The sequence below is a fragment of the Theobroma cacao genome, chromosome 3 (assembly GCF_000208745.1).
Source record: "Theobroma cacao cultivar B97-61/B2 chromosome 3, Criollo_cocoa_genome_V2, whole genome shotgun sequence".
NCBI lineage: Eukaryota > Viridiplantae > Streptophyta > Magnoliopsida > Malvales > Malvaceae > Theobroma > Theobroma cacao.
Window position 1 is genome coordinate 32993371 of NC_030852.1, and position 12903 is coordinate 33006273.

General features: G+C 35.5%; 2 protein-coding genes across 3 annotated transcripts; one reads left to right on the forward strand and one right to left on the reverse strand.

The window, feature by feature from the left end:
* On the forward strand, window positions 6085-12903 carry LOC18606317 (thylakoid lumenal protein TL20.3, chloroplastic). 2 transcript variants are annotated; one of them, XM_007039863.2, is made up of 7 exons: window positions 6085-6296; window positions 6366-6585; window positions 6672-6701; window positions 6914-7020; window positions 9885-9919; window positions 10118-10246; window positions 12411-12903. In XM_007039863.2, the coding sequence occupies exons 1-7, from the start codon at window positions 6146-6148 to the stop codon at window positions 12600-12602; spliced, it is 864 nt and encodes a 287-aa protein (XP_007039925.2). In that variant the 5' UTR covers window positions 6085-6145; the 3' UTR covers window positions 12603-12903. The 2 variants fall into 2 exon arrangements, with proteins under 2 accessions (XP_007039925.2, XP_007039926.2); XM_007039864.2 differs by having other exon boundaries at window positions 6086-6296; window positions 6387-6585.
* Window positions 7026-8965, reverse strand: LOC18606318. The gene is made up of 2 exons (XM_007039865.2): window positions 8638-8965; window positions 7026-8515 (listed from the first exon to the last, which is right to left on the reverse strand). Exon 2 carries the CDS (start codon window positions 8386-8388, stop codon window positions 7222-7224), a length of 1167 nt encoding a protein of 388 aa, XP_007039927.2. The 5' UTR covers window positions 8389-8515; window positions 8638-8965; the 3' UTR covers window positions 7026-7221.

The window sequence follows — 12903 nt, forward strand, 5'->3', positions numbered from 1 at the left end:
TACCCCATGGATCTCAATTAGGGTACCAAAGGACATGCATGACATATTGGCATATACTACATCATGTCATCATGCATACATACATGCATATCATGAAATGTGTGGTTGGCATTCCCAAGGCAAAGTTTGTGTTTGTGCAAGTGAGAAAGAGAAAGAGAAAGAGAGAGAGAGAAAGGGCTGAGGCGGCAGATGTGGGGGAGAGGAGCAAGAAAGGGACGTGTGCATGGGGTGACATAGCTTTCACTTACTCACCTGTTGTTTTCAGCAGTTAAGAGGCTGTGTTTGTATAGTGTTTGCTTCCTTTTTCTGATAAAACTATTATTTTATACTTTCATTTGCCTCAATTTCCGAACCCAAAAACCCTAACCCTCCTTTGTACCTCCCGGATAATAAGCCCCTCAGCTCTCCTCCGCTTCCGCCTCCTAAGGGCTCTCCCATCTCCATCTATCGTCTCTGCATTTATTCATGCAAACAAATCAACATATCATGAATCATCATGGCATAATCATCAAATCCCATGCTCTTGTTTGTAGCTTTTATTACTTCCATATACTAAAACAAAAAAAGAGTTAAAAAAAATCATAAATTTAACGTTATTGTATTTATTTAGAACTGAAAGGTTACTTTTGGTGAAATGACCACTCATTCTCTCTCGACTTACACACAGACAGAAACGTATTTAAGTCACTTGAAACCCATTTGGCAGTGTTCACAGACTTGCTCCCCCCTGTTACAACCTTTGTCCTTTCCTAAATTTCTATTTCTTTTTGGCTTATGTTTGCTAATTTGGTTAGAATCTTTTCACGCTTTCTTTTCTCAGCCAGAGATCTCTAGGGTTTTTGTTATAATTTCTGCAAAGCTACCTATCCTAACTTTGCTTTGATCATACTAATAATATACTTGCCAAATCCCAAATGCCAATTCTCTTTTGAACATTCTTTTCTCTTCTTTCTCTCCTTTCATTCTCAACTCAAAAAGAAGTTCCTTCCCCCCCCCCCNCCCCCCCCACCTCCCCCTCTTTTTAGAGATAAGTGAGTAATTAAGGAAGAATTAAATTTGCTCTCCACCATTCATTGAGTTGTGGGAATGGGGACCTTTGTAAACTCGTATGCAACACATTAAATGTAATTGAATTTAAGTATGAAAAAGAAAATACTACAAAAAGAGTTGTAAAGTTTCTTGGCCTTTTACAACCCATCAAAATGAGGCATTCAAAATTTAAACCATACCCATTTACCATGCTGAAAGGGAAGTGAGCCTGAGAATCTGACTCACAGACTTGGATGAGATCTTTTGCTCAAAAGTCAAATCTCAAAAGAGACGAAAGGCTAGCTATTCGCTTGCTGCCTTAATGTAAAAAAAAAAGTAGACAACTTAAATCCACTAGCAGTACAAAATGGAACTTTTTTTTTTCTCCTTCAAGTACTTCAGTACATAAATAAAACAATTGATACTAATTTGTGTTTAAAGTGCAATGAAAAACTGCATTAGGAGTTTTATAGTTTTGGTTGCACATTAATAAAACTCTCGTTGAACTAGCAAAAGAAAGAAACACTCCCATGGTGGAAAAGCATGTGCTGCATATTGCATACTGATCCTCCATTCCAAAGGCTACACACATTCTGCGGGTATATTCCTTTGGGTTATACCAAATCAATAGGGCAATGCGTACAAGAAAAAGAAACTACAAATCTGACCTGACGCTTTGGTTGTAAGTTAGACAGTCTGGTTCTAGTCTGACGTCTTACTATTTTGACGTTATCTACTTCCCGTGCTTTCCACTCTCCTAATTAAAATCAACAATATGGTACCTCAGTCACATTTTCAGATTGTATTGGCTGGCCACAAAAAAAAAAATGAAGATTTTTACTTATGAGACTATGATATTGTTTAGTTCTAGCTAAATAAAGTGTATTTTTGGTACCTTTTAATGAAGCTGTGCAACCAGGTTTTCTGGCCACAACCAGCTGGTGCTTTATTGGATGCAAATCTTGAGAAGAGAGGGAACAACTCATGTACGAGTGGTGTCAGGATGCTATAGATCAACCCTAGGTCGGGCTTGAACGATCTCCTGACCTAAATCTTGAACATATGTATATGCATCAGCACTTTGTAAGGATAGGGCAGATTAGATGCAGAATCTGACGCAACATTCTGAACTGTTGAAAATTGGCTCTCTTCTGCTGGAGCACAAGGCTCGAGCTCTTAATTACGATCCTGTAGATCGGCCTACTTAACAAAAAAGCTGGTATAACCCCAGTTATATCAGTCCCACTTTTGCTAACTTTGGGGTCAGGAGAATGAGAAATGGCTTAATACTTTGACTATGTTGGTATGTTAACTTTTTCTTTACCAAATTTAAAAAGAAAAAAAAAAAAGGGTATCAATTTTCCACGCCCTGATTGACCCGTTGCCTTTGCTACTGCTGCTTTGATGTATGAGCCTTACTGGACGTTAGTTTAAGAGGTCGTAAACCCAGAAGTGATTAACGTGATAATGCATTCACAAGGAAGACTCAACATTCTCCCAACAGTCCATGGTAATTCTGCTGTCACAATGTCAACAATCTTTCTGAATTGTTGCGAATTTAGGATCGGTATTGTGTTGCTAATTATTCTGAACAACCTTCCAAGTTTGACAATTAAAATATAGAAGTAAACTTAGAATACCTAGATTATAAGAATTTAATCTAATTGAAATATGGTACATATTGTCGTATATATACTCCTATTTATTTTCTGTACATTTTGGGTAAGATAAATAGGAGGACTTGAACCTTTGATCCATTTTGATCTTATTTTATACATTATATTTTTGCCAATAAAATATTGGTTTAGAAATTATATGTTCACGATTTTTGAATACACAATAGAAAATGAGATTTTACAGCTTTGTGTGTGTATATTCAGCGATCTAGAAAGATTATTCGCATGTAATAATTGCCTAATTGTAAATAGGGTTAACGTCTAGCAGTCGGAATAATTGTACGGTGATTTACCAATGAATCAAATTATTTTTGTCATCAAAAATCTTTTATCACTTTCGTAAGAGACTTTGAATGATGCAGTGATTGTGGTTTTTAATGAAATTTTAAAAAGTTTATTTTTTAAAATAATAACTTAATTGAAAACATAATTGCAACTAGCTGAGAACTGATTGGAACTCAATTTTGTGTACTTTTTGGTGATTAACATTGTGTCTTTTGCCATGTAAAATTCCTTTACTTTTTCTCTATAGCATATTAGTAGTTTCAAACAATGTTGCTATTCATATTGTACTTACCAAGGCCAATCAAGTTAAAAAAATAATAATATCGTAGGCAACACAATATATTTAATTTGGGGGATTAATTATATATGAATTTTAAGACCTTTTTTTTCTCCTTTTTCTTTGGAGAAGTACGATCAACATGCAATAATTCAGTTATTCCTTTGGCTAATTTTACACTAACATATACACTAAATAGTAGGTGCCAAATTGCCAATTTGGCAAACAAAATGGAGTGACTCAGAACATTAACTTGAAAAAATAAAAAAATATATAGAGAAAAAGGCAAACGAATATTGTATATTTACTAATCTGATTCTTTCTTTCATATTATTCCTTCATCTGCGCCCTTTCCTTTTTTGTTCTTTTAATTTTTGTGTTGGCGCCTGTTGGCTTTGAGTTATATATAATAAATTGATTTTCACTAATGACCCATCATATGTTGGCAGTTGTCTGTGTAGACACACACACACACAAGCATGCATTCATGCCTACATGTACGAAATAAGGAAAAGCATGCAGTGTCTCTGTATAAAGCCTGCAGAAGCTATTTGTTGCTGTTTGTGGGGTTATCACCTTCTCTCTCTCTCTCTCTCTTTCTTTGATCTTATGGCTGGTGCCTGGTGTTGGTGGGGTTGGGTAGAAATCGATAAAGTTGATATTGAATTTGGTGTGTCTGATATTTTTGTGGCCTTATCCCATGTCCCAAGTCCCAAACTGAATCTGTGTTAGCTTTTGCCTTCCCCCTCTCTCCCCCTCTGAGATGAACGTACGTACGAGTTCAAGAGGGAGCTGATAGCTAGATTTATAGATTGATAGCTATCCATTTGGCTTGGCTTGGATTGGAGATATGTTACCCCACATGCTTTTCCCTTGTTGCAGTTATAACTCTGCTGCATGGGCAATTGGGACTACTCTTGTTTCTGAATCACACAAAACAAGCCTATGGACATCGACTTTGATTCACCCCCCTCACTAAATAGGATAGGTTGGACTTTGGAGGGTAGCATTTACAGGTTTTTGCACTCCTTTTTAATCAATCGATCGATCAATAATTAATTTTGGTTCCATTCTATTCTTGATCGTCTTGTTTCAATCAAGGAGTCATTGCCTGATCGTTTCAGGCTAGAAAACCTTTTAAGTTTGTGCATGGAAAGCATGCTAAAGTTTGAACCACTACTTGAAGCCTCCCCTCCTCGCTACATTATACATAACTAAGTATCATAGGAGTTTATTTCTAAATGTAATGCTCTTCCAGATTATATGTAGGTCTATGGCATACAATGATTAAACACATTTGAGCTTGTCGGTTATGCATTTGAGGATTAATTTGTTGACCCTCGTTTCAAACTATTTACGAAAATTTATTATGCAATAAGTATATATTAGAACCTTTATCCTAAAATATGATATCACCTTATTGATTTACAACAGTTTTATGCAAGATTAATAACATCAACTTATACTAAGAATCGACAATTATTCTTTCACTTCTTCATATCTTTTAATTATGTTAAGTATATATAGATGATGTATGTTATATGTTTCAAACTAAATAAATATATATCCAATTCTAGTACCCCTTCATGATCTTGCAATTGTAAGGTTTTGATCAAAGCTTAGGTTGGTCATGAGGCTAATGAAGATTAAACTTAGGGTCCGTTTGGTTCTGGGTTTTGAGATATGCCTCCAAAATGTGATTTTGAGTAAAAAGATGTGTCATTACTCACTTGGGTATGTATTAATTGTTTTAACTTATATATATATATATATATAAATATATATATATATATATATATATATATAAATATATATATATGTATAAATTGGTTCAACGACCTACTACGGAAGTTAAATTAATGGAAACTATACATTTATTAAAAATGGTGTCGTACATTATTTTGGTTGTTTATTCTCCGAGTGCTTCTTTGTTAATTTCCCAATACTAGGGGAAATTCAGAATTCAGACTGCAACAGGGGAGCCTACGTCAGGATTGGCCCACATTTCTGCCCAATAAATTCCATCTGGGAGACCCTTAAAATGCCCTGCTTTAAGGCCCATACTGGCCCACTAAGAAGCCTGGAGAGTGGATGGCCAGAGCACAACTAATGATCTCTTTGTACTTTCATATTTTAGCGAATTTCAACTTAACATTGCAATTTGTAAGATTTAGAAGCAAATAAATAAATAAATATTATTAAAAACATAAATAAAAAAGGAGATTGAAACTCTAGGAGAATGAATTTTATATTAGTATAACTATTTTGTAGGAATGAAAGGAGCTTTTTCTTTTATAATTTTTAATGTCTTGAGGTGTATATTATATTATTTTTTAAAAATGTTATATTATGATTTTTCATCTATAAGTAAAGTTTTGTAATTTTTGATAATTAATTTCTTTTAAAAAAGCATTATCGAGGAAAAAATAATTAAAACAAAAAAATTTTAATTTTTTGATAATTTTAGACAAAAATTTAAAATTTGACAATATATATTTCTCAAAAAAAAGATAGGAGTATCGTCTAAATTATTAATTGGTCAAAATAATGATTTGATTCAAGTTCTTCCATCTTCTTTCCAGAGATTTTTATTTGAATAAAATGTAGTGGGTATGATACAGATTTATTGATTGTGATCCCAATTCCAACCCGTGAATAGAGTAGAAGCCCATGAATTTCCAGGTGGCATGGCAATAACCAAGGAACGAAGGCAGACACGTGTGCTAATCCCTACCAATCACCTTACTGCAAAACAAGTGGATAAAAATGGAGAAAACATATCACACGTGCGAGAGCTAATCCTTTTTAATGAACTCCCTGTTTCCCTCCACATTTCATCTTCACAACAAAAAGGAAGAAAACAAACCACTACTTGTAAATGGCACTGGCTTCAGTCTCCTCCTTATCCATCAATTCTCTTAGTATTTCTTCTCCTTCAAAAGCTCCATGTTACCATCTGCAATCTTTTTCAAAACGTTTTGGCGTCTTTTGTCAGATAAACAACCCAGAAATTAAAGCCCAAATTCGCGGTGAGTAATGATCTTGATTCTACTTGTTTGATGAACATTGTTTTTATTTGTAGCACTCAATTTTAACAGAGTTTTCCTCGGAAAAGGAAGATTGTTCCAACAATAAGTATGCAGTCACGGATGCTAAGTTTAAGAGCTGGAGAGCCTTGGTTTCAACAGCATTGGCAGCAGCAATGGTTGCTTTTGGCTCTGATATGTCTGCTCTGGCTGAGCTTAATAAGTACGAGGCAGAAACTCGTGGGGAATTTGGTATCGGATCAGCAGCCCAGTTTGGTTCTGCAGATTTAAGGTGCATTTTATAGCATCTTTTATGGTTAACATGTCTGTTCTTGGTTTAGGAAGGGGATTGATTTCTGTGTATTTTGCGTTTTGCAGGAAAGCAGTTCATATGAATGAAAATTTCAGGTAACCATTGAATATATGCTAAGTTTGCATGATAAAGAATTCTAATGTGTACATTTATCTTTCAAACAAATTAGTTTGCAACTACAAAATTGGGGGATGGTGACTTTGAATTTGTACTGAACAAAAAAATTTAGCCATCGAAAGATATTTAATAATGGAATGTTCTAGTGTGCCAGTTCCTAATCAATCGGAAATCTAAATGGTTGATACAGAAGGGCAAACTTCACAGCTGCTGATATGAGGGAATCTGATTTCAGTGGTTCAACATTCAATGGTGCATATCTTGAGAAAGCAGTCGCATACAAGGCAAATTTCACAGGTAAATTGGCTGCCAAAGAGTAGATAACTTCATATATGATAGAATACATGTTTAGATAATGACATCATTTATGAAATGAAAATTATACCAAGTTTGAATACTAGGTTATACCTATAACAAACATTCAAAACCTAAGTGAAATTGTCATCTACCAATAACTTTTGAAGCTTCTGTAAGATCAAACTTGTCCAACCTTGGAAATTAGTGCTTCTTTCTTTTGCTACTGTTTGCATCTCTGGTTGTATTCGATCTGGATGCTCTTTTCCTTTCCCTCCATGGGCAGTTTCGTGCAGCCATCCATCCCGTTACTATCAATTTAGGCATTCGATGTTCCGTTCTACTTGGACCTTTTTCCCGAAACTGATTGCTGCATTGGCCTGATAAATTTTCTGATTCCTGTAAATTGCTCCTGCAAGTATTTGTGGAGCAACTCCCTTCTGACTCACTCAGTACTATAAGTGAGGGATCTTCTGCATCAGACAGCTCATGGTTTAATCCATTTGTCTCAAAAGTAGTTGCTTCCAGGATATTCTCATCCCTAACTTGAGGACATCTTCTTCTACAGCCCTTGGGAGAATCCATAGTTACTAAGTCTATTGTCTTGGGTGGCAGAATCGGATCTTCAGGCTCTGAAGTTTCCGACTGATCAATCAAGCCCATGGAGTCTACAACCTTTGGCATATCTATTCCTTGTTCTTCTTCTGATAATGCTACTGACTCAAGGCTATAGTTATAAATAGAAACCATTGAGTCCTCGGATTCCAAATCATACCAAGAGCTGCTGAAAACCAATTTAGCTTCCTCTAATGACTCCGAAGTTTCTTTCAAGTCAATGTGTTCGATTTCATCCAAAGCCTTTGGTGTCTCTCTTTCCGCCGATGTTATAGAATCAAGTCCCTTCTTCGAAAGAGAGACCTCCAATTCTGAACCAGACCACAAGCTAGAGTCTGGCCCTTCTGATTCTAAATCTTCAGATAATGGTGTTTGAGATTTTCCTTTCGGACCACAGCCTCTAGGATAATCCCGGATAGCCAAGACCTTTTTGCGGGGTGCATAATCTGTAGGCATGGACTCAGACACAACTTCCTCAGGTAATTCTGTAGCCTCATGATCGGAAGTTTCCAACTGGTCAATCGGGCTTGTGGTATCCAAAGCCTGTGACCCATCTTTTCCTTCAACTTCCGCTGAGGAAACTGATTCAAGCGCATCGTCAAATAAAGAAGCCACTAAGTCCTCAGATTCTGAATCATACAGTGAGCTAGAGCTAGGCGACTCTGATTGAACTAGGTGTTGAGAGAATTGAGTAGCAAATCTTCCCCTTGGACTGCAGCCCTTAGGGTAGTCACGAAAAACAGGTATCATCCGCATCTTGTAGCAAATAACAGTTTCAGAACAAATACTTTCAGCTTTTCTTTTCTTCTGTCTATTAAAACTTTTCTTCGGAAGAAACTTGTTTGATTTGCGAGACCATTGTTGGCTCTTGGTAATTTGAACACTGGTACATCAAAATGGAAAATTGATACGAATATATCCATAAAACAGATAAAAACAGAGAAAGAAAAGCATTTACCAAAAAATAAACTTGAAAAGGAGGAGAGAATAGAATAAACGACTTACCCTTAGGGGTTGAACGAGAAGAGGAGTCGGTGATGAACGCAAAACGAAAACCCTGAAACCCTAAACAATTGCCCTTTCTAAGAATTCTTTGCTTAGTTTTCTTGCGTTGGAAGGAAAGGGGCAGGAGACTTCCGTTCGTTAGGAGAGAGATTTGCCCTTGGAAGGATTACTGTAATTACGGTTCAATTACCCAAAGGCGGTGTAAAATTGTAACTATACGTTTTATTTTTTTCTTTATTTCTAAAACAAAACTTGCCCGCTAATGTCCTAAAATCAAAAGGAAAAAAAATACATTAGACAATACAGTTAAACCTTATAAATTAATACATTGAGATTATGAAAATTATTAATTAATTGAAATATTATTTAAGTGATAAATTAATTTATTAATTTATACATCAATTAATAAAAAAATAATTTACTAATATATTTTTATTATTTTTTTTCAAAACATTAAATTTAATATATGTATTATACATTATTTTCTCTTACAATACTAGAACATACACCAGCACTTCTTAACGCATTAAGAAAAGTTAGAGATAATGTTATTAACATTGGAGTCTTATTTTACAAAGGCTCCTAATTGAGTTGTGTACATATATAATTAATAGTTTTGATGTATAAGGAGATTATTAATTTATATATCAAGTGAGATTTATGTGTTTTTTTAAAATGTAGTTATCTTATAAATTTAATGCATTATTAATTGATCACATTGGTCCCAAGTCGGGACCGATAAAAAATATTATTTAATCAAGATTATTAATTTATAAAAGTTATATGGTTCTTCTTTTAATTGTTGAAATACATTTTTAGGGATTATATGAACAATTATATAGGCCATGAAATAATTTTCAAGAAAATGTTGTTCTGTAGTTGTTGACCATAACACCGCATTTTGTATTTCACAAATTGGAATTTTCTCCATGCTGGCAGCAAACAACATTCATGCTTGGATCCACTGCCCAAAGAGATTGATTGCCTTGCTCTTGTGTGTCTGCTTGCATGCATCTGTTATGTTGCTCGGACTCATCTTTTAAATACGAGTGTGTTCAAGTTTTTCCACATTTTTTCTTATATTTACAGAGCCATGCTCGTACCCCCGTATCCATACCCATTTTGAGGTGTTGTTCTATATGTACTTATGATAGACTCATGGTTGAAATTGCAAGATATTGAGAACGTAAAGTTATCTTATGCTTTGTCGAATTTTCCTAGTGTAATTGATTTATTTGATCTCACAGGTGCTGATTTGAGTGACACATTGATGGATCGCATGGTAAAGTTTTCCAAACCCTGGTGCTGATTCCTTGACCTATTAATTTTGATGGTTGTTACGTTTGGTAATGATTAGGGATTGTGTTATTGTGCACACTGGCAGAGAATTGCTTGCTATTTAAAGTTAGGGGATGAAAACCCAAATTACTTTTAGTTTATAGAAAGTCTAGCTTCAAATACAGACTTCATTTTGTTTCAGGTTCTCAATGACGCTAATCTTACAAATGCTGTGCTAGTAAGATCTGTGCTCACCCGAAGTGATCTCGGGGGTGCCCTGATTGAAGGCGCTGATTTCAGTGATGCTGTTATTGATCTTCCTCAGAAGCAGGTATGCATATTCACACACACTCCCTGGGTTTGGGTTTCAGCTTTAAGGTGTCCCTGTTTCTAGGCTTGTTTTTAGTTCTTCTCTCTGACATTGTTTTGTTTCCCAATGTGCTATAGCCCCCAGTGATTAACTCAATATCTGTAGTAGGGGAAGGCACCAGTCAATATTAAACTTTGCTCTGCCCTGAAAACAGAGCAAGTCAGAACTAATTGATCAGTTAAAAATGTAGGGGACATAAAGTTTACATCAATCTGTCATCACCAAGGCCTCATAGATGATTCCATGGCATTCAATTTGCGTCATGCAAAATAGTTAAGTTGCTCAAGTTCAAAGAACAATAAAGAATAGTAGTAAAGCTCTTAAAAATTGCAATATCGAATCTAAATCTAAATTTATCGTTCAGATAGTTCATAGGCTTGTTGCCTATGTGTACAGAAAAGCTATTTCCTGTGTCTCAGTCAGTTCAAAAATTGCACCTGCTTGTGGTAAAAGCGGAATTAATGCAACCTACTTCGGTACTATAGAATGTCAGTGGTGAGTTGAATTACAAACTAAAAAGACTATTGTAATATGGTGTCAACTTTAGAAGTTCAGCCATATTATCTTGTCAACTAAGGTCGTACCTGCCTTCTGCATTTATTGACTCCATTACTATCTGCATATATTAACCAGTGGCCATGAATAGCTAAAATTAATATTTGCTTCTTCCAGTGAGCAAGCCATTAAGATTTGCAAGACCCACCACGCATTACTATGATGGCAGATTATTCCGCAAGTATGCAATCATCTGCCATGTCATCCTCAGTCTTACCCTTTATTCACTTTTCATGTGGCTGCCAAACTGCAACCCTCCCCCAGATATTGATTAGAACAACTTAAGATGTAGGAGAGCAGTGTGCTTTGGCTACCAACAAACAGTTCCAAAGGCAAATTGTCTGGTCACCCGAGGTTTCTAAGTTATTTTCTGTCCTGGGAAGTGTCTGTCATTAATGTTTTACTAGTATTTTACTCAGTGTGTCACGCTAGGGAATTTAGGGACCAGAATAAGTTGAATGCTTCACCATCCATAAAGATGCCTCATTTATTTGCCATAATCGTAGTGTTAGATACAAAGTAGTATATATATAGTTGAGTCCATTAATGTTTTAGCAGCATACATTATTGCATCATAGTTTATCGGACTATTTCTCTTACAAAGTCCATGAAACTGATACCTCACTATTGCGTATATAATGGAAGGATAGTCATGGCCTTGTAGAGATCTTTTCATGAACATTGCAAGGCAACCTGACTTATCTCTTGTATTAGTCTGGCCATATAAGTAAGGGGCTTTTCTTCTCTTGATGTGTGAGAGGTAGGTCATGAAGCTAGGGTGCCTAGATAATTAGCAGGACTGCAATATCAGATTCATGGTCAAATTTCCTAGCTGTCCTGTGTAGGGACATGGCTTTTTTATATATATATATATATATATATCTTTAACAAACTTGCATCTAAATTTAGAAGCATTCCTCAGCCTAAGACCTGTAAAAGATTTCTTCTCTTGTAAAGTAAACGGTATTTAATGATGACTTTTTTTCTTTCTATACAAGTTCTATTTAGTTATCTTTTCAGGTTTGCAATCTATAAGTAAGCATCTATGCAATTAGAGCACCAGCAAAAATTTTAACCTCAGAACTCCATTTGATGCTTGTCTAACTTGCAAAACTTGGAAGTATTTCTAATATTCAATAGCTTTGTGAATATTTAAGCTGCAATAAATGCTTTTTGTCAATTTTTCTGCCACAAGGGCTCTGTTCATGTGAGCGTATACCAAGCATATAAACCTGCAACTGAAGGCAAGGATGTTAAAGGCCTACACTTAACTGTAGAGAAAGAGAACTAGGCGCCCAATAGTCATGGATATTATTAATTTAAGTAGACTGCATTTCTAGAATCGGATCTGTGTACATAGTTCCCAAATTTTTTGAGCTTCATTTATGTTTTTAATGCTGGCCTAAACTGTAGTCTTCACTGCTTCCAGCAGTTCCCTAAAATGAGCATCAAGTTTGCATCTCTTTCATAATTTTACTTATTATCTTTGGTGATTCATTCACACTCCAATTCCACATACTCTTGAGCTCCTTTTATTTCTTCCAAATAATTTTTGCATTTGTTTATGTAGGCTCTCTGCAAGTACGCAAATGGCAAAAATCCAATCACTGGGGTAAGCACCAGAGCAAGTTTAGGTTGTGGAAACAGCCGGCGAAATGCTTATGGCTCCCCTTCTTCTCCTCTGTTGAGTGCTCCACCTCAAAAATTGCTTGATCGGGATGGTTTCTGTGACAAAGATACTGGCCTTTGTGAAGCAAAATAATTCTAAACCCTGGTAGTAATCATACCAAATGACATCTCATAGGCACATTGATGATGCAGGATAAAGGAGTGCGAGAACAGAACATATATTACTTTCCTTTTCACTTCTGGATAAACAGCAAATTTGAGAATCTTTACCATATATTCTTTTTCAAGCATCAGTGATCTATGACAACTCTAAATCACTAACAAAGGATGGATGAAAGGAAATCAATAAAATCACATTATGTCGCTAAGTGATTTACACTGATCCAAACATGGCTGGCACTCAATAATAGATGAGACCCTTCACATGTGCTCAA

What these genes read in the sequence shown, in the direction of transcription:
- LOC18606317 (XM_007039863.2), top strand. Translation starts at nt 6,146, where the DNA reads ATGGCACTGGCTTCAGTCTCCTCCTTATCCATCAATTCTCTTAGTATT. An exon ending in ACACATTGATGGATCGCATG is followed by an intron (nt 9,920 to 10,117) that starts GTAAAGTTTTCC and finishes ATTTTGTTTCAG; the next exon opens with GTTCTCAATGACGCTAATCT. An exon ending in TTGATCTTCCTCAGAAGCAG is followed by an intron (nt 10,247 to 12,410) that starts GTATGCATATTC and finishes TTGTTTATGTAG; the next exon opens with GCTCTCTGCAAGTACGCAAA.
- LOC18606318 (XM_007039865.2), bottom strand. Translation starts at nt 8,388, where the DNA reads ATGCGGATGATACCTGTTTTTCGTGACTACCCTAAGGGCTGCAGTCCA.